This window comes from Neltuma alba, unplaced genomic scaffold (genome assembly GCF_004799145.2).
Source record: "Neltuma alba isolate B1F8T4 unplaced genomic scaffold, ASM479914v2 tig00005766_pilon, whole genome shotgun sequence".
Classification (NCBI taxonomy): domain Eukaryota; kingdom Viridiplantae; phylum Streptophyta; class Magnoliopsida; order Fabales; family Fabaceae; genus Neltuma; species Neltuma alba.
In genome coordinates, this window is record NW_021634222.1 from 15464 (window position 1) to 32763 (window position 17300).

General features: G+C 38.8%; 5 protein-coding genes across 6 annotated transcripts; 2 read left to right on the top strand and 3 right to left on the bottom strand.

Annotated features, from left to right (window-relative positions):
- Window positions 1–533: 533 nt before the first annotated feature.
- Window positions 534–1374, top strand: LOC114748629 (universal stress protein A-like protein). Of its 2 annotated transcripts, none has more exons than XM_028937068.1 (3): window positions 534–805; window positions 907–1013; window positions 1099–1374. In XM_028937068.1, the coding sequence occupies exons 1-3, from the start codon at window positions 637–639 to the stop codon at window positions 1312–1314; spliced, it is 492 nt and encodes a 163-aa protein (XP_028792901.1). In that variant the 5' UTR covers window positions 534–636; the 3' UTR covers window positions 1315–1374. The 2 variants fall into 2 exon arrangements, with proteins under 2 accessions (XP_028792901.1, XP_028792900.1); XM_028937067.1 differs by having other exon boundaries at window positions 535–805; window positions 1093–1374.
- A 1736-nt stretch (window positions 1375–3110) lies between these two features.
- LOC114748627 (calreticulin) lies at window positions 3111–6789 on the bottom strand. Its single transcript, XM_028937065.1, has 14 exons — window positions 6637–6789; window positions 5518–5625; window positions 5208–5400; window positions 4867–5125; window positions 4715–4771; window positions 4590–4637; window positions 4427–4513; window positions 4293–4350; window positions 4077–4144; window positions 3880–3975; window positions 3751–3798; window positions 3583–3612; window positions 3412–3501; window positions 3111–3326 (listed from the first exon to the last, which is right to left on the bottom strand). Exons 1-14 carry the CDS (start codon window positions 6734–6736, stop codon window positions 3315–3317), a joined length of 1254 nt encoding a protein of 417 aa, XP_028792898.1. The 5' UTR covers window positions 6737–6789; the 3' UTR covers window positions 3111–3314.
- A 2426-nt stretch (window positions 6790–9215) lies between these two features.
- Window positions 9216–11245, bottom strand: LOC114748625 (RNA pseudouridine synthase 1). Its single transcript, XM_028937062.1, has 2 exons — window positions 10843–11245; window positions 9216–10239 (listed from the first exon to the last, which is right to left on the bottom strand). Exons 1-2 carry the CDS (start codon window positions 11243–11245, stop codon window positions 9557–9559), a joined length of 1086 nt encoding a protein of 361 aa, XP_028792895.1. The 3' UTR covers window positions 9216–9556.
- A 376-nt stretch (window positions 11246–11621) lies between these two features.
- On the top strand, window positions 11622–15051 carry LOC114748626 (peptide chain release factor PrfB2, chloroplastic). Its single transcript, XM_028937063.1, has 7 exons — window positions 11622–12134; window positions 12611–12823; window positions 13271–13372; window positions 13494–13631; window positions 13922–14226; window positions 14327–14480; window positions 14578–15051. The coding sequence occupies exons 1-7, from the start codon at window positions 11637–11639 to the stop codon at window positions 14710–14712; spliced, it is 1545 nt and encodes a 514-aa protein (XP_028792896.1). The 5' UTR covers window positions 11622–11636; the 3' UTR covers window positions 14713–15051.
- A 458-nt stretch (window positions 15052–15509) lies between these two features.
- Window positions 15510–16898, bottom strand: LOC114748628 (lon protease homolog 1, mitochondrial-like). Its single transcript, XM_028937066.1, has 3 exons — window positions 16853–16898; window positions 16047–16564; window positions 15510–15848 (listed from the first exon to the last, which is right to left on the bottom strand). The coding sequence occupies exons 2-3, from the start codon at window positions 16520–16522 to the stop codon at window positions 15749–15751; spliced, it is 576 nt and encodes a 191-aa protein (XP_028792899.1). The 5' UTR covers window positions 16523–16564; window positions 16853–16898; the 3' UTR covers window positions 15510–15748.
- Window positions 16899–17300: the final 402 nt, after the last annotated feature.

A 17300-nucleotide genomic window follows, 5' to 3' on the forward strand; every position in this document is an offset into this window, starting at 1 on the left:
AATGCATGTATATCACAAAAGAAAAAGTTACAACATTACAACCAAAAACGGCAGACATAATTCATAAACAATATCTTCATTTTTAGAGTTTGCATGATGCAAGATTATTTATATAATTAATGATTAAAAGTTAATATATTATATAAAAGTTAAATGAGAGAGTAAAACAAATCATTTATTTTCGAATCCTATTGAGAGAGATACTCATATTTCGTGTCTAACAATATTTTAAATAAAATTGCTTTTAATAGAAGAATACTTATATTTTTAAAAAAAACCCATTTATTATTTTTATATTTGCATATTTAAGTTAAAATAAACATTTAGATGCAAATACGTATTCGCATGGTAAGTGCAATTGAAATGTTTATGTAATTTTAATAGAAATAATCCGATTAATCTAGACAAGAAAAGTATCCGAACTGTTCATGTGACTTCGTAAAATATCATAAGCTGCCAACACCCATATCCTAACTCGCTCCATTTTTTCCCATTGCTCAGCCCACTGGGTTGAAAGAACAAGAGCCAGCCCGCCAACAGGTTTCAGACAAATATGAAAACGGGAATCACCCTTTTAAATTGCACTCCTCAGTCCTCAAAGGTCTCCGTTCTCAACAATCATATCAAAACGAAGGAATGGCAGAAAAGGAACGTCGAATCCTGGTGGCCGTGGACGAAGGAGAGGAGAGCATGTACGCCCTCTCCTGGTGCCTCCACAATCTCGTTTTCCCAAATTCCAACGACACACTCATTCTCCTCCACTGCAAGCCCTCTCGTCTTGTTTATCCAGCCTTAGATGGCACCGGTTTGTATTTATAAAATTGCTCCTATGCCTCGTCTCTGCCGACTTCTCATTTCTCTTGTATCACATGCAGTCAGATCTTTATCCTCTGGTATTATTGTTAGGATATTTGTTCTCTTCTGATATAACGGCGACGGTGGAGAGGTACAGCGACCGAGTGGCGGACGGCGTCTTGGAGAAAGCTCAGAAACTGTGCATTAATCTGCAACAGGTGCGTTTTAGCTTTGATTTTTGTTGTGGTTAGCGATAGAGGTGGGAATGGGAAGAATGTATAATGGTGAATGAAATAGGTGAAGGTGGAGACGAGAGTGGAGAAAGGGGACCCGAGGGATCTGATCTGTGAGATGGCGGAGAAGTTGGGAGCGGATGTGCTGGTGATGGGAAGCCATGGGTACGGCCTCATCAAGAGGGCTCTCCTTGGGAGTGTTAGCAGCCATTGCGCTCAGAACGTGAAGTGCCCAGTGCTCATTGTGAAGAAGCCCAAAACTTCGCCTCCTCCTTCCCACCCCTGATTCACTCGAGATTCCTTCCTTCCCCTTTCTTTTGCGTGCCCTGTTTTTGTGCTGTTCTGTTCTCCAGTATAATTTCACATTTTTGATTTTAAAGTCCACCGTACCAGTTGTGACTATATGTCGGGAATGTTTTGTGATTTTAACAATGATATTACGAAAATTGTTTTTGTTCCGTCCAAACACTCACTGAGTCATGAGAATGTTGTGCTCAGCTAATCATCAACTTTGCGTCGGAGGGACGCGCAGGAGATGATGACCCCTCGGATACTTTCCTTTTCTTTTTCTTGTTGGTAATAGGATACTTTCCTTTTCTGATTACTCATAACTACCGCATTAAATTTCTGCATGATGTTTCTATCCTCCTGTCACCCGTGATGGCCCGCTAGCATCCCTTTTTGTCAGCCAAATCGACATATTAACAGCTTAGACAGCAATCCGCACATTGTGATGACGTTGCCGTTAGGAATTCACAGCCATGTTTCCCCGCACGGCAGACGGCGAAGGGTTGTCTGTCATGACAGATTATAAACTGACGGAGACGAATGTATTGATCCAGTGTTTCTTCCCCTTCCAAGCGTCCACACCTCATAGGATGGAAATATGCATAAGAGGCCGAACTCAGCGTTAATGCTACCAAGTTGCTATTAACTTGTTTTTTTTTTTTTTTTTTGGGGAAAAGAAAACGTGATTTGTAGATGCATACTCCCATTAGACTAGATTTTTTAAACATTAACAACAATGCTGCGCGTCGAGTTTTTCCGTGCAAGTCCTCTAAGATTTTACAAGTTTTTTGGCAGATGAAATTAACGGTTTCTAATATACTGCCTCCGGTCCTTAATATAAGATCCTGTTTGATTGTTATTTTGATCCTAAATATAAAACTCTAATCCACTTTATCTTTCATATTTATATATTTTTTTCCCAAAATAACTTTTATAATAATGATAGTTCTAATCAATACACTTGGTTAGCAATGATATTTTAGGAAGAAAACACCTATTTAGAACAAAGAATTAACTCAACTTACTTCTTTAGTCTCTTTAAATTAGTAAACTAGCTCTTATAATTAAGACTGAAGATAGTATATTTTTTTTCCCCAACAATTGTTCCTACACTATTACTGATACGATCTAAAATTATTTTTTTTGAGTGAAAGAAGTTTTATTACTCAAAATAGTGTACACAGGGAAACAAAGATTGACAATAAGAAATTAAGGCTAAGGGACACGAAGCCCAGAGTTAAGCCAAATTGGAGTATCATGTGGGTTTTTCTAGCACGTTTGGCGTGCTCACTAAGGGCAAGCACCTTGGTGTGCTCACTAGGAGCAAGCACCTCATTGACAAGACGATAAGCTTGCACGTCCTCATTACAGAACAACTTATGGTTCCTCATTTCCCAAACCAAACAAATACGATATAAAATCATTCGTATTTCAGAAAATATAAATATGAAATTCATACAATATTAAGGTGTTTAGAGATCAAGAAAAGTACTTGTTAAAAACAAACAAATCTTTTTACATACTTACATCGTATATTATAAAATTACTTTTAAAGTCATGATTTTGATCTTATCAAAATACCCTCTAAATCAATTCAGCTAATCAAATTATCATTTGCAAGAAAATGTTAAAAGATATGGCCTTAGCTCTTAGTTGAGCGCGCAGGCATGGTGTGAAGTATCGTACGCGACTAGATTTGTCTCAACAGCAGAAACTCAAGATTTTATTCTCAACTTCCAATCGACAGCCAGCTAAAGATTATCGAAGAAATCAATTAAACCTCAAAGATAGCCATTTTAACCCTGTTCTAATAAGCTGACATAGTTAAACAGGATTGAAGATAAACCTCGACCCTTTTTTGTTTACAAGTTGCGGCGTTCTAAGGATTGTCCCAAAAACAGAAATTCCTACCATTAGAATCGATATGGGGAAAAAATAAAAAGATGATAATGAAGCACTCAAGCCCTATCCTGCGAATATCAGTCACTTGCAAACTCCTTAAAGCTCATCCTGCAACCACAGCCCCGAAGAGAACTTATTAAATAAAGGCAGTAAAGCACGTTATAGATGACCCATTTAGCCGAAAAAAACCTACATGTGCATCCTCCTTCTTAGTTTCGGCATCTTCGCCAGCGTCCGTATCATCCGCTGCTTCATCAGCATCAGCATCCTCTTCATCCTCAGCCTACAAAGGATATGACAAATTCATCAGGACCAACATAAGTGCTGAAGGATTACAAATTTGAAAACCAAATCATAGGCTTACATCAGAATCGACTGGATCATCCTTTGATTCCTGGTTCAACATTCAAAAAACAGGACAGTTATGTGAAACAGTGTTCACAATCTTCCACATTAAGATCAATTTCAACAGTCACAAATTTTCTCATTTGTAGTTCCTTATAAAATTGAAAAATAGAGGTGAAACAATTACCTCTTCCTCTCTCTTCTTTTCATCCTCTTCAAATGCCGCCTTCTCAGCCTGCAGAAGAAAAATCAGGTGTCAAAAAGACTCAACAATAAATTCTTCCTAGATCATGAAGATTGAGTTAAAACTGCTCACATCTTTCTGCTTGCCCCATGTTTCTTCAGCCAATTGTTTAGCATATTCCGGATCATCAGTAATCAAGACATTGTCAAACATTGTACCAGATTTCACCTGACAATAGAACCAGCTCGTGTATCAGAGATTGGCCTTGACATAACTAATGCCAACAAAGTAAACAAAATTTTACTCAGAAAATGAAGATAAGAAATTACCTGCCACAATTCAATGCCAACATACTTCAAGTTGGGGAAAACATAGAGCTCAGGATCGTCATTGAAATCTGATAAAATGTGAATTTTCACGTGTGACTACTTACTACTTACTGTGACCTCAAATCCACCACTGAATTATAAAAGTTTGCAACGTATCTTATGCCACCAATTAGTTTCTGTAGCCATAACGACAACAAAGGAATGATAAAAACAGACCTGGGTTGTCGATCATTGGAGCCTTCCACTTTCCTTTGTAATTGGGGTTCTTAATTTTCTGCAGAGTTGTAGGTGCAAGATCAGCAAACATGTCCAATCCTGTGCAAACTAGATATATCAAAATGACAACAAACCTTCGGCTTCCATGGGCCCTTGTACTCAGGGTTCGCAATGGTTGGTGGTGTCCACTCGCCATCTTCCTCATCATCCCAGTCCTCGGGCTAAAACAACAGGTAGTGTTATGAGTAACAACACCAAGTAAGATATAAAACAGTAGCAAACAACATAGATAAGGACCTTCTTGGCATCAGGATCTGGAATCTCTTTTGGGATGTCATCATACCCCTACAAGCATAGGAAGTCAGCATATACAACAATAGCAAACGTCAGAAAATATCATAAGCTTCACGAGAATGTACAACCTCTGGCTTCTTATCCTCAGGATCAGGAATGTACTCTTTGTCATCCCAATCTTCTGGCTGCAGGAGTATTACAATAAAGAATTTTCAACACCTCAAGACCAATCAACAAATTGTAAGTGAAACAGTAAACTAAGGGGTGGAAACAAAGTTACTTTTTTGGCAGAAGGATCCTTGATTTTCTTGGGAGGGAGAAGATCCCAATCAGAATAAAGACTGCCAGTTTGTTTCTCCACATTATCAATAAGGATGCTATAGGTTGCATCTGGACGGAGGACAAATGTGTATACGTGAGTTAGTTGGTCAGTCTCACATGGTACATCCTTCTTTATCAAGTGGTTTGTGCCATTGTACGTTAAAATTGCATGCACTTTCTTGGTGCTGTAACCACAGATATCTGGACCAAACATAATACTGCATTGAAAAAATGTAAGCAGTCAAATCAGCTGAGTCAGTGAATGAGTAAAGAACATGCTACAGGAGATTTATCAATTACCTGTATGGAGTTTCCCCACCAAATTTCTTCTGATCAATTTCCCCGCTAAGTAATTTCATGTAACCACCACCACAGTCAAGCTTCTGCTCGTGCTTAACAGAAAATTGGAAGACCAGTGTCTTATCCTTATTGCTGAATTCAGGGAACTGAGCAGAAATCGCATAAAATCTGTAGTCTTCGCTTGTCTGGATACCTATGGAGAAATTAAAGCACAAGTCAATAATAATCTCACTCTAGTCTGTGAATCAATGATTGTTCTAATGAAAAATTTTATGCACCATAATTGATTTACATAGATAATCTAGTTTACCTTTGTCATCAGGATCACCATTCCATTTACCAGAGGTGTAGTTCCACTCCCCAGCCAAGTTCTCATCTTTCTTCCAATCAGATTTTACCCAGCGATTTTCCCATCCACCTATAACAATCACCCGTTAGCATATACGAATAAAGCACATAGAAGTTAGAAAACAGGATATATTGTTAACCAAATATGAAAAAACAAGAACAAGAACAAGAAAGGCTAATAAACAGGAAAAAGAAGACTACAGATGAACCATTAATAGGAGCTGTACTTAATGGCGTGCGAATTTCATTGTCCATTCGTCATTATATACATTGAAATAGAGGAAAAACAAAACAATGTGACCACCAGTCGGTTTAAGAAATAATCTCCTTATGGAGGCACGAGCCTCCCATTTACATTTAATCTTTGCAGAAGACTCTACCGTCACTTACCCATACAACGATGTTATATACTACGTAAACAATGTTCAACCTCCCACCTCAAAGTAACATAAGTCGAGCGAGACGCAATTCAACTTCGAAGTGGTTAAAAGACCGGGGGCAAATCTAGTTAAGAATCGACAAACAACTTTCAACCCCGGTACCCTGATGAAATGCGCATGTAACCGGAAGGAGTACCGAGATAAAAAATCCAGGCGGCAGTGCCCTCAAGAGCTGTCAATTCCCTATGAAGTGATGCTAGGGATAATGCTTCAGTACAATTTTAGAAACACTTCCCACGAACATATGAATTTTATGTTAAAATCACATCAGTATAAATACCGAGTTCTTTAGACAAGGACCACAGAAAAGAACTTCAGATTGCGTACCAACGAAAAGCCGACTAAAATAAGAGCCAAAACAGTCAAGATCACAATAGATCTACACCAAACCACCACATTTCCAGATAAACTTCAATGTCCAATCAAGCACAGACCAAAGGCGTCAGACAGATCGCCGCGCAAACGAATTAAAGTATTGATCAGTGACAGAATAACCAAAGCTGACAATTACGAAATCCAATAAAAAATTCTAAAATCCTTAATTTCCTGGAAACACGGGGGAAAATCAAATTACATTCCACGATCTGCTGGGGAGCAAAGGAAAAGACACTAGAATATTCGAGTGCAAATGTTATCATTACCATCAAAACGCTCCTCAAAAAAGACCTTCGCGGAAGCGATCGCCAGCAAAGAAAGAAAAAGGAGAAACTGCAGATTAGGGTTCCGCGCTCGGAGCGCCATGGCTACCGAATTATGAAATCTCCCAGAGACAGAAGCACTGAGTTGGAGTGTGCTCCCGAAACTACAAAGTGCTCCTTTTATTTTTTTCGGCCGAGTTTGAGGTGGACTATGCGGGCCGGATTGGACCAATCTTGATGAGCCACGTATCAGAGAATTGTCATTGGGACGATGTGGCAAACTATTATTGGTTAACTAAGTCTTCAGAATTATGCGGGACACGTAGGCATGAATGTAATCCTTTTTGAAGGTGTGCCCGAGGGTCGCGTTTGGTACTTGTTAACCTTTTTTAGCCAAGGCATTTTTATATCCAAAAATCCAACCCAAATATATTATATATTCAACAGTAATTGTTTTTTAACGAGAATGAAACGTTAAAATTTAAGCATAATTCATTTAGCATTGGCTGTTTAGAGAAAAATGAACGATACATCTGCGTCGCATCAAACAAAATTCCTATAGATACAATGTACTACCTCCTATCCTTAATATAAGAACTAATTTAGTTTTAAATATAGAATTCTATTTACTTTATCTTTTATATTTATTTATTTATTTTAAATATTCTTATAGAGTTATAGATGATAGTAAGGATATTTTATAAAAAGCAACATTTAATTATTACAAAGAACTAATTCAACAAATTTTTTTAATCTATTCAAATTAGTCAATTAATTTTTATATTAAATACTAAAGATAGTATTTAAAAATTTAACCGGCCATCACCGAAAATAAATAAATCGCTTCAGATTTTTCATGATGAGCAGTAGAGTTTAGATCTCACGGCAAAAAAAGAGTTTAAATTCATAATAAAATATGTTATTTCATAAATAATATAATTATTATGTTAATTTTTAAAAGTTGTTTACACGAAAAGATATTTATATCGTGGGAAAAAAATGCGATGACTCAAATATAATTTTTACATTGAATTTAGACAGGTTTAGATAGAATTCTCAATTTCTTCTTTCTGTTAGAAAATGGATTTAACATCTCATTTTTTATAAGGTCACAAGGTTTTACGAATTTTTTTTAGAATTTTTGTTCTTAAAATTAAAGTTTTTTTTAACTCACTATCAAACACTCTTTAATAAGAATTAAAAACTTAATTCGCCTCCTTAGCTCTTTCTGTTATATCCATTCTTATTAATATACAGTTGTATTGTATTCTTTGATTATGCACCACATATTTTCCCCTCTATATAAAGAAACTGACGCACTGTTCACGTAAAAGTTGAACGGCGGAAGGAGGGACGGGCCCAGTTCCCTGACTGGGATGATTCCAAGGGCATGGACATACAAGTGAGAGTGCCGCCACACATGTCATTGCTTTTCTTTTTGCTATAATTAGCTCTTCTGGATGCTTCCGTTGGAAGGAAGCCCCGTTCGCCTTGTCGTAGGCATTACCTGCTTCCGTATTCCCTAATTAACAATCATCAACAACGATGATGATGATAACACCGTTTCCCGTATCAGACGCCTCCCACATCATGCATCTCATGTGCCCCATCCCAATTTACCTGCCACTCAGTTTTTTTAATAACTTGTCATTCAACTTTGCCAAAATCTGGTAAACAGAAAAATATGAACATCACTATTCACTAGTTCGCCACGACTAATAATTAATGAATATCACAGGGGAAGCTCAACTACGCGGTGATAACAAATATAGTGACGGAGTATATTCCACGCCAGATCCAGATGCCTCATGGACTCCATGTACTCACCCAACTGCAACCCTCCTTCACCGGTGGAAAGGCCAACACGTATACTTGATAGCGTCTCAAAAGAAAATTATTACTCCCTCCCTCTCTTATTATAAAATCTAATTTTTTAAATAGATTTGTCTCTTTTTATAAAATTCCTTTCAAATTTGTCAGCATATTTAATGTATTATTACCTATTTTACACCTAATTTAATACATTTAATATATCCTCTTTATTTATTTATTTTACTATTACTCTCTCATATCTATCCATTTATATATAAAGGTATATTTGGAAAAAAAATTTGTATTTTGCCACATATTTATTAATTGTTTTTAATTAATTTTAACTGTTTTCTTAAACCATACAATTTAATTAAAATGATCTTAATATTAATTATTTTTAACTATTTTTAACTGTTTTCTTAAATTGCGTAATTTAATTAAAAAGATGGACGGAATAGTACTTCTAATGAAAAGTTACAAATGACTCTTTCTACTTATTTCCAATCCTTTTCTAGCGTGCATGTCCCACCAACTCAGATTAATTCCATGTTTCGCCCACCTGCCATTGAAGCCCTTTATCTCCGAAAATTGGCATCACAACCCCCCCCCCCCAAAAAAAGAAAGGTCAATATTCAATAGATTAGCGGGGATTGCCCAGGTGGGCGTCTCAGCTTATATACAATCCTAGCAACTCCATGACTTCAATCACAAGCTCTCTTCATCCCCGTTTTCTAAAAAATTTCGCCTCTCTAATCAATCAAGAGACCAAATTGACCAATTTCTTCAAGCAGGTATACGTCATTTATTTCTTAGGATGAATAGTTTCTTTGAACAGTATAGTCTTTAGTTCACAACAACATTGTATAATGATTTTTTTTTCTTTTTTAAATTAGAAAGAGAGCTAAACCAGCCATACAGGTCAGACCTGACCTCTCCCAATTTTGAGGGCATCTTTGTCGATAGGACAATGCACCAAGCACATGATGATACGAGACTAAATTGTAATCTTTTTAAAGAAAAAAAGGTAAAAAAAACTTCATCCATGAGATGCCAAAAATACTTGCTCAAAACACCATGAATTATTTTCTTCCAAGCCCAGGAAGCCTATAACTTAAAGCTGCAAAGTCTGGTTGGCCCACAATGGCAGAGGTGCATGGAGAACAGTCTGCATACCGGTAACAGGATGCTCAAAAGACATGCTTTCTGCATGAAGCTGATGGGCATCATAAATTTTATCTCGCCACTCATAGACTCCCTCGTATTTCACATCCCCTTTTATAGAAATCCCAAGATATTGGCAGTGCAGGCGGATCTGATGAGTCCTTCCACTGCGAGGATATGCTCTCACCAGGATCTCATCTTCCATAACATCTCCTCTGACAGCCTTTTGTTCCACAACCACAGTAAAGCCTTCATTGTTTGTAGATTCAAAGGGTTCCTTGAAACTCCCTTTTCCATTTATTGATAATACTTCAAATGAAGTTTCCATGTCTCGGATTACTGATCCACCTGGTAGCGTCCTGCCAACATCTGAAGTAGCATATACCCGCCAGGCACCGAACTTGGACCTCCCGTGACCTGATCTTACAGTGATCTTTCCCCACTGTGGAGCTGAACCAACGCAGAGGGCAATATATGTTTTCCTAACCTTGTGATCAGTGAATGCTTTGACAAGTTTAGCGGCCACTTTGTGGGACTTTGTTATGACCATGACACCACTTGTGTCACGGTCAAGTCGATTGGCAAGATGAAGCTCAGGCTCAGGCACTGGCTCTGGCAAGCTGATTTTAGTTCCTGAAACGAAAATAACCGCCCTCAGTGTTGTCCTAAACAAGAACCACGCGCCTCAAACTTTTACAGTGTTAATACGAGCTGACAAAGAAGCCAGTCTTTCAGCTTGGTTCATAAGTTAACTCGAGCGATATCAAGCATCTGTCCATTTAAAAAAGGCATCCTTAGAAACTGCAATCCGAATTTACTCATAAGTTCAACTAATGTGGATGGGCGTGAGAGAAGAATCTAATCCTTAATTATGCTTTGCTTTCAAAAGCAGTAGAAATTCAGGGGAGTCGTCAAAACTGTCATTTTTCAATGAAAGATCATTATCAATCAAAATTTTACCTCTCGTTCAGTCCTATTTCGGGCCTGAAAAAGGTTCGTATAAAAAGGAATCAGTCGAGGCATTCCAATGCTTTGTGTTAATTAGTTGACCATAATTTTCATTCATTCTTTAAATCCTGGCACTAATTTATTTTAAAGGAAGTCGTTCATAAAAGGGGAAAACCAAACAGGATAAGCATACTAAGAAAACCGGGTCAACTCAAACCCAACAAACAAGTCAAATAGAGCATCCAGGTTACCGCATTCAACAATTGCTCAGAAAGAATAGAGAGACACCTTCTGTGAGTCCATCTGAGGGAGAGGGTAGAGCGAGAGCTGAAGTGAGAGAGGAGAGCACACTCTCGCAGTAAATACCCTGGGGCTTATTAACAGCGAGAAGCCATTCGTCTTCGTATAGAATGTCCGCTCTTGAAAGAGAGAAGAGGCTGGATTTTGAAGAAGCAGACATGGCCCGACTAAGCTCAATTTGCTTTGAGATGGGGGGCAGCTGAGGGGACAGTGGCACGGGGTAATTTTGAGAGGTTATGAGGTCAATTCGGGAATGAGGCGTTGGCTCTGCTTCGTCAACCATGGCTATAGTTGATTTGAGGAAAAGAACAGTTTTGGGAAACCCGGTCGCATGGAACGCCGATTTGGGGTTGAAGAGGAGTCCCGAGCGAAGGGAGGACATGAGTGGCATTTGCGCCACTTCGTTTATGCCGCTGACCCGGATTTTAGTTGTTAGAAATTGTTAAACGGGCCGGGCCCAGTGTCTGGGTCCATCAGCAACACAGTGTTAGAGGTCGCGAGGTGGCGAATTGCTTGTTGATTGTCATGAAAAAAGAAAGGTGTTTGTTGATCCGTTACTTCAAAAAAATAGTTGAACCCTAAAAACGACGTCGCTTTAAAGGCCCAAACGGATGCTTCCCATGTCGTCTTCATCAGGGGGAGAGAGAGAAGCAGAACATAAACAGCACGATAAACCCTGATAAACCCTCTCAAAGCAAAAGCAGCGTGCGCGCGTGTAAAATTTACGATCTAGGAAGTAGAAGTACCCTGGTTGCTCTCTCTTCACTTCGATTTTGGACGAAATGTCCAATTTTATGCGAATTTCGATAAGAAAGTCCAAAGTCGATGCTCAAAGCCGGCGAATTTTGCACCTCTTCTCTTCTGAGTTCTCAGCGTTCCTGAACACATTTGTGGGAAATCCTTCCCACTCGTATCACACTGTCTCTCCTTCAAGCTTGCTCTGGGTTGGGTCAAGGTGTCGCCATTTTTCGCATTCTGTCCCCCAAGAAAATATTCTGATTTCTCGGGGTAGATTTGTAGAGAATATTATCCCCTTTTGTGGTTCAAATTCTCTTCGAAACACCAATTTCTCTCATCGGAGTCACCGGGCTCCGGTCTTTGCCTCACAGATTCGCTTCTGGGGTTCCCAAACGCTTTCAGAACAGTCAACCTCAGATGGGCTAACGGTGGACGGGATTCTAGCGAACAATTGGGCGATTCTAGACGAGAACGAGGGTGATTGGAAGAGTCATGCAGCTGCGGTAGCTCAGTCTATTCATTTGATTAAACGGCGTCTACAGGTGAGGTGTTGAGTAGCGGTAGAGAGACAGAGATTAGTCAATAAGCGTTAGCCTCTGATTACAATGAGTCTCCTTAATATAAAGAGTCACCCTCTAACCTCCCTCACTAACTAACGGCTATTATTATTTATTCCCCAAACTAACTGTTTTAACTATAACTAACCATTATCAACTACTACCTCCGGTCCTTGTTTATAGTTCTTATAATTAGGACCGGAGGCAGTAATATCTTGTGTTAATTACAATTTACTGATCATGAGGAGTCAAATTCAAATCTTCATTCTAGATAACAAGATAGCTCATTTTAGTTTCCTCTGGTGGAAATTTGCTAATAACTCCGTTTCTTGTTTTTTAGTGGTTCTCATCTCACTTAGATCATACTTGGGATGTCATTATCTAATTGAGAGACCATTTTTATATGTCAATGTCAGACGGCTACAACCTGCGTGAAGTAACTTCTCTGTTTGTTTTGGCAGTGGAGAAAATTGATGGTCAGGTTGTATTTCTTATCTGCCGAGCTTAATAAGCAAGACCTTTGGGATGATCCTGTGCATGCAAGTAAAATAAGCCGTGAGCATGGTTCGCTCATAGGAAAAATGAAAGAGGTGAACGCATTGGAGCAAGAACTACTAGAGAATATTGACATGATAAAACTTGCCAGAGAGGAGAATGATGAAGATTTGGAATCGGTGGGCACTAGCTTCTGCTCCTAGGCATGTATTCATCTGCTTTACCGCTGCGGTAGTGCCACTGGAGTCTTGCATGTATTTGTGTCATACTTTATAATCTGAATTATAGTCATATTTTATTCTGTGTACCTAGTATTGTGAAGAAGTAGACAATAATCTAACTAAAAACGTCTAGCCTATGATAGTGATGACTCATTAAGTCATAGCATATAATTGTTAATTTGTAAATAAGTATTATTTTGAAGAAGAAACTAGATAGTGAACATTATATTAGAATGTTGGAGCATTCATTTAATTGAGTTGTCAGTTGAAGAGAACAGGCATCATTGTCTTGAATGTCAAATACAGATGTTGAAGTCTCTTCATACAAGATTTTTTTAAGTGTTGCGTTTCTCACTAGTAAATGCCATTCTTTTTAATCTATATGGAAGTTGCCTCCTTTTGCAGGAATCAATGAAAGCGCTTCTTAAAATGAGAAGAAATTCAAAAGAAAAGGAGCTCGAGGCATTGCTTGCTGGGGAGCAGGATTTATGCTCTTGTTACATTGAGGTTGTTGTTTAACAACATGACAAGTCGTCTTTTTCTATCACCAGCATCAGTTGCTCAAAGAACATGAGCTGCACAGACTAAAATGTGTCCCATTAAAGTTTGTTGTTTTATTTTCTAATAGGTTCAGGCTGGAGCTGGTGGTACTGAGAGTATGGACTGGGCTGCAATGGTCATGCAGATGTACAAGTTTTGGGCCCAGGGACGTGGATACAAAGTAACTGTAGTGGAAGAAATGCCTGGTGAGATTGCAGGAATCAAGGTTCTCCTTCTCACCGTGATTCATGAATTCAAACAAATTTTACACACAGCTGTAGCATGCTTGCAATGATGTCTCAACGCAACTTTTTAAGTAATTATGGTTTATGATTTCGAAAGACTGAGTGTAACTTTTTTTTGAGATGCTCCCAAGATTAACCTGGAGGTTTATTCTATTCTGGGACCACTAATATTTCTCACACTGAGGCCTATAGTCTGTTATCTTCCTTTTACTTAAAATACAATTTATGCTGTTCAGAACTGTTACTGAATTCATTTAATTTGATTTTTCAGCGAGCGACAATTAAAGTAGATGGTGATTATGCCTTTGGATATGCCAAAGCAGAAGTAGGAGTGCATAGGCTGGTGCGAATATCACCTTTTGACAGCAATAAGCGACGGCATACTTCTTTTGCTGCTGTAGCAGTGACCCCAATCCTGGGTGATGCATCTGCTCATGTGCAAATTAATGAATCTGATCTTCGAATTGAACGGTTTCGTTCTGGGGGACCTGGTGGTCAGCATGCTAACACAACAGAAAGTGCTGTAAGAATAGTTCATATTCCTACAGGAATTACTGCTGTTTGTCAGAATGAAAGGTAAGTGATATTTATGCACCCTTATTTAAGCGATGCTTGTTCTTTGCTTACAGAAATGTCATTCGTGCATTTTTTGAGCCTGATTATGATTCACAAACAGGTCACAACATCAGAATAAGGCTTCAGCAATGGCTGTGCTTCAATCTCGGTTAGATCAACTGGAGATGGCACGCCAGGCACAGTTGAATGCTCAGCATACCCAATCTCTCACTGATATAACTTGGGGCAGCCAGATACGCAGTTATGTGCTCCATGTACGGTTTGAGATGGCATCTGCTCTCTATTTTAATTTACATAGCAGAATTTGATAAACTATGCAGTTTGCTTAAATTGTTTCTATATATGGTGCAGCCTTATCGCATGGTGAAAGATCTTAGGACTAATTATGAGGTTTCTGATCCCGATTCTGTGCTTGAGGGGGACCTTGATGGTTTCATTTTGAGCTATTTATCAGCCTGCTTGGATAAAGACGAGGATGGTGCCTGAATCGAGTTCCTTCATTTTGGTGACACCGTCTGCCTTTGTGCATTTAGTGTTGAAACGTGTTATGATTGCGCATTTTCTGAGATGGAGATTTCAGTTGACCTCGGGTTATCACATGACGTAGCGGACAAGGAGCAAGCGTTTTTCTTGGTACTTGCCCTGACTTTTTCCCGACACAAATACTTGCCCTAATTTTACTTATTCATAAATGAATAAAAGCATCCACCTTTCTTTATGAAAGGTTTACAAGAGTCCGCGACTTCCAGCTTTCCTAATGTTGTATCTGCCAAGTTTAAAAGCTTGTTTATTTCACTCAAAAATAAAAAAAAAGCTTGTTTACTATTGGCTAGCATGGCTGTTTATTTTCGGGATTCTTTTCGCCCGGTTTGAACCTTACTTTTTTTGTGGGTCAAGTGAGATGAAACTATTTTTTAAAAAAAGAAAGAAATAACTGGAGTATTTCGGCTCGTTCTTTATGCTTCAGATTCAAAATATTTTAATTTAAATGGACAGTGCGGCAACGTTAAATTAAACTTCGCTATTTGCTTCCTGTATATTAAATATTTGTTTGTCAAATTAATGGAGTTGAGCAAAAATCAATGTTAATTTTTTTAATTGTATCAAGTGAGGTAAATTCTAAGATTAAAATAAAAATTGAAAAATAATTATGAAGACGGATCAATATGAATGTTGTGGCATTATTATAGCGTTTCTCTTAAACCGTAAACACCTCAAAGGAATTACATCCTCAAATACATACATTCTTGTTACAATTGAATTTATATTTAAAAAAATATGCACCGTACGTTTCCGGGGAAAAGAAGAAAACTCAACCAAATACACAGAAGTGATGGGACTCCAAAAATCAGGCTGCATTCCGCAGCACAACAAAGAATTTTATCTCAAAGGCCTTCAAGGTGTGCGACATGATATTATATTTTTCGTAAGAGTACCTTCACTTTCTAACTCTGCTCGTGGCCAAAAGCTAAGTCAAATATCTGCATGTAATCATCAACAAAATGAACATCAAGGCCTTCTTTCACATTAGGCGCCAGCTCGTCATAGTCTCTCCGATTCGCTGAAGGGAACACGATGGTCTTGACCTCACTCCTTCTAGCCGCGATAGTTTTCTCCTTAACCTGTAATTTTTCACAGAATGAGTGTTTCAAATTGAGGGGGGGGAAACACGATAAAGCAACCAACTCAAAATATAGATAGGGAGGGAGTAAAAGCCTCAAGAGAGACTTTCCGTATAACACACTAGTGACAACTTAAACATGTCCAGTTAGTTCCTGAAACAAATCAACATTATGGGCATATTGTATTTCCCAACGTACCCCACCAATTGGGAGGATCTTTCGGTAAGCGTCACCTCCCCAGTCATTGCTAGATCCTTCCTCACGGGCTTCTTCATGGCAAGGGAAAGCAGTGAAGTAATCATGGTGCAACCAGCACTGGGTCCGTCCTTGGGTGTGGACCCAGCGGGAACATGGAGATGAAGCTTTGCATTCGCAAAGAATGAGTTCTCTGGCTCTCTCTCTGCTATTATGCCTCTGGCAACCGTGTGAGCAATCTGAGCACTTTCTTTCATGACATCTCCTAACTGACCAGTGAGATGCAGTGCACCTTTTCCCTCCCCTTCCTCAACGCGAGTAGTCTCTATATACAGTGTGGAACCACCCATTGAAGTCCAAGCAAGACCCATGACAACCCCAATGGGTGTCTGGTCATAGATGCGTTCAGCATGAAAGACAGGTTTGCCAACAAAATCTGCTAAATTGGATTTATCAACCAAGACTTTTTGAACTGTCATTGTTGATTCACTTTCCCGATCTTTCTCACTTTCCTTTTTGTCCTGCGTAAGGCCCATGAAATTCAAATGAGAATCAGTTCCTGTTGAATTATGGAGAAAATATGCTCAATTTCGCAAAAACGTCTTCTGCAGGGATGATCATCATATGAAGCACAAAGCAGCGCATTACCGGTATTATAGTAACAGAAGTGACAACTAACAAGAAAGATATAATTGTATGATTGTCACTTGTCACCAATACCTGGTGGTTCTCCGTTTCTAGCAGAGCCAACTTCATAATTGGCAGATAAATAAAGGAATCCAGTTATGACTCTCTAATTTTTACAGTACCTCTAGGTCCGCAGCTTGATTGGCGGGGCATTCAGAGTGATCGGCTGGTAGTCTGTTTGCTCCTTGTCAACCTCTATAGAGGTTCCACTCGTTTTTTCTTGACCACAATTCTCTCCTAACCTATCCTGAAAATCTACTTTGGCTTCTTTAGGTTCAATATCCTGAGCATCAGCTAGAGGAGGTTCAATTGTTGCTCCCTGCCTCACGAGTTGAAGTGCTATCTGTCATGAGATTACAGAAAATCTAATATCAGATATGGTCAGGACTGAAGGCCCCAAGTCTATCAATGAAGAGAAGAATGACTCCAACGAACAAAGCTACAAAAACATTCATGACATGCGTGACATGGTAATATCGACAAGTTTGACAATATTGACCTAAACAAAATTTAGACCTTCGGTATATTTTCTCAATGTGCTTTTGGAGATTCCTGACCCCTGCTTCCCGG

Coding starts and splice junctions, on each gene's coding strand:
- LOC114748629 (XM_028937067.1), top strand. CDS start 637: ATGGCAGAAAAGGAACGTCGAATCCTGGTGGCCGTGGACGAAGGAGAG. Junction 806..906: donor TCCAGCCTTAGATGGCACCG/GTTTGTATTTAT, acceptor TATTATTGTTAG/GATATTTGTTCTCTTCTGAT. Junction 1,014..1,092: donor TGTGCATTAATCTGCAACAG/GTGCGTTTTAGC, acceptor TGAATGAAATAG/GTGAAGGTGGAGACGAGAGT.
- LOC114748627 (XM_028937065.1), bottom strand. CDS start 6,736: ATGGCGCTCCGAGCGCGGAACCCTAATCTGCAGTTTCTCCTTTTTCTT. Junction 5,626..6,636: donor TTTTGAGGAGCGTTTTGATG/GTAATGATAACA, acceptor TGATTGTTATAG/GTGGATGGGAAAATCGCTGG. Junction 3,976..4,076: donor TTGGCATTGAATTGTGGCAG/GTAATTTCTTAT, acceptor TTCTATTGTCAG/GTGAAATCTGGTACAATGTT.
- LOC114748625 (XM_028937062.1), bottom strand. CDS start 11,245: ATGCCACTCATGTCCTCCCTTCGCTCGGGACTCCTCTTCAACCCCAAA. Junction 10,240..10,842: donor CTCAGATGGACTCACAGAAG/GTGTCTCTCTAT, acceptor TTTTCGTTTCAG/GAACTAAAATCAGCTTGCCA.
- LOC114748626 (XM_028937063.1), top strand. CDS start 11,637: ATGTCCAATTTTATGCGAATTTCGATAAGAAAGTCCAAAGTCGATGCT. Junction 12,824..13,270: donor ATGATGAAGATTTGGAATCG/GTGGGCACTAGC, acceptor CTCCTTTTGCAG/GAATCAATGAAAGCGCTTCT. Junction 14,227..14,326: donor GCTGTTTGTCAGAATGAAAG/GTAAGTGATATT, acceptor ATTCACAAACAG/GTCACAACATCAGAATAAGG.
- LOC114748628 (XM_028937066.1), bottom strand. CDS start 16,522: ATGACAGTTCAAAAAGTCTTGGTTGATAAATCCAATTTAGCAGATTTT. Junction 15,849..16,046: donor AGATCCTCCCAATTGGTGGG/GTACGTTGGGAA, acceptor GAAAAATTACAG/GTTAAGGAGAAAACTATCGC.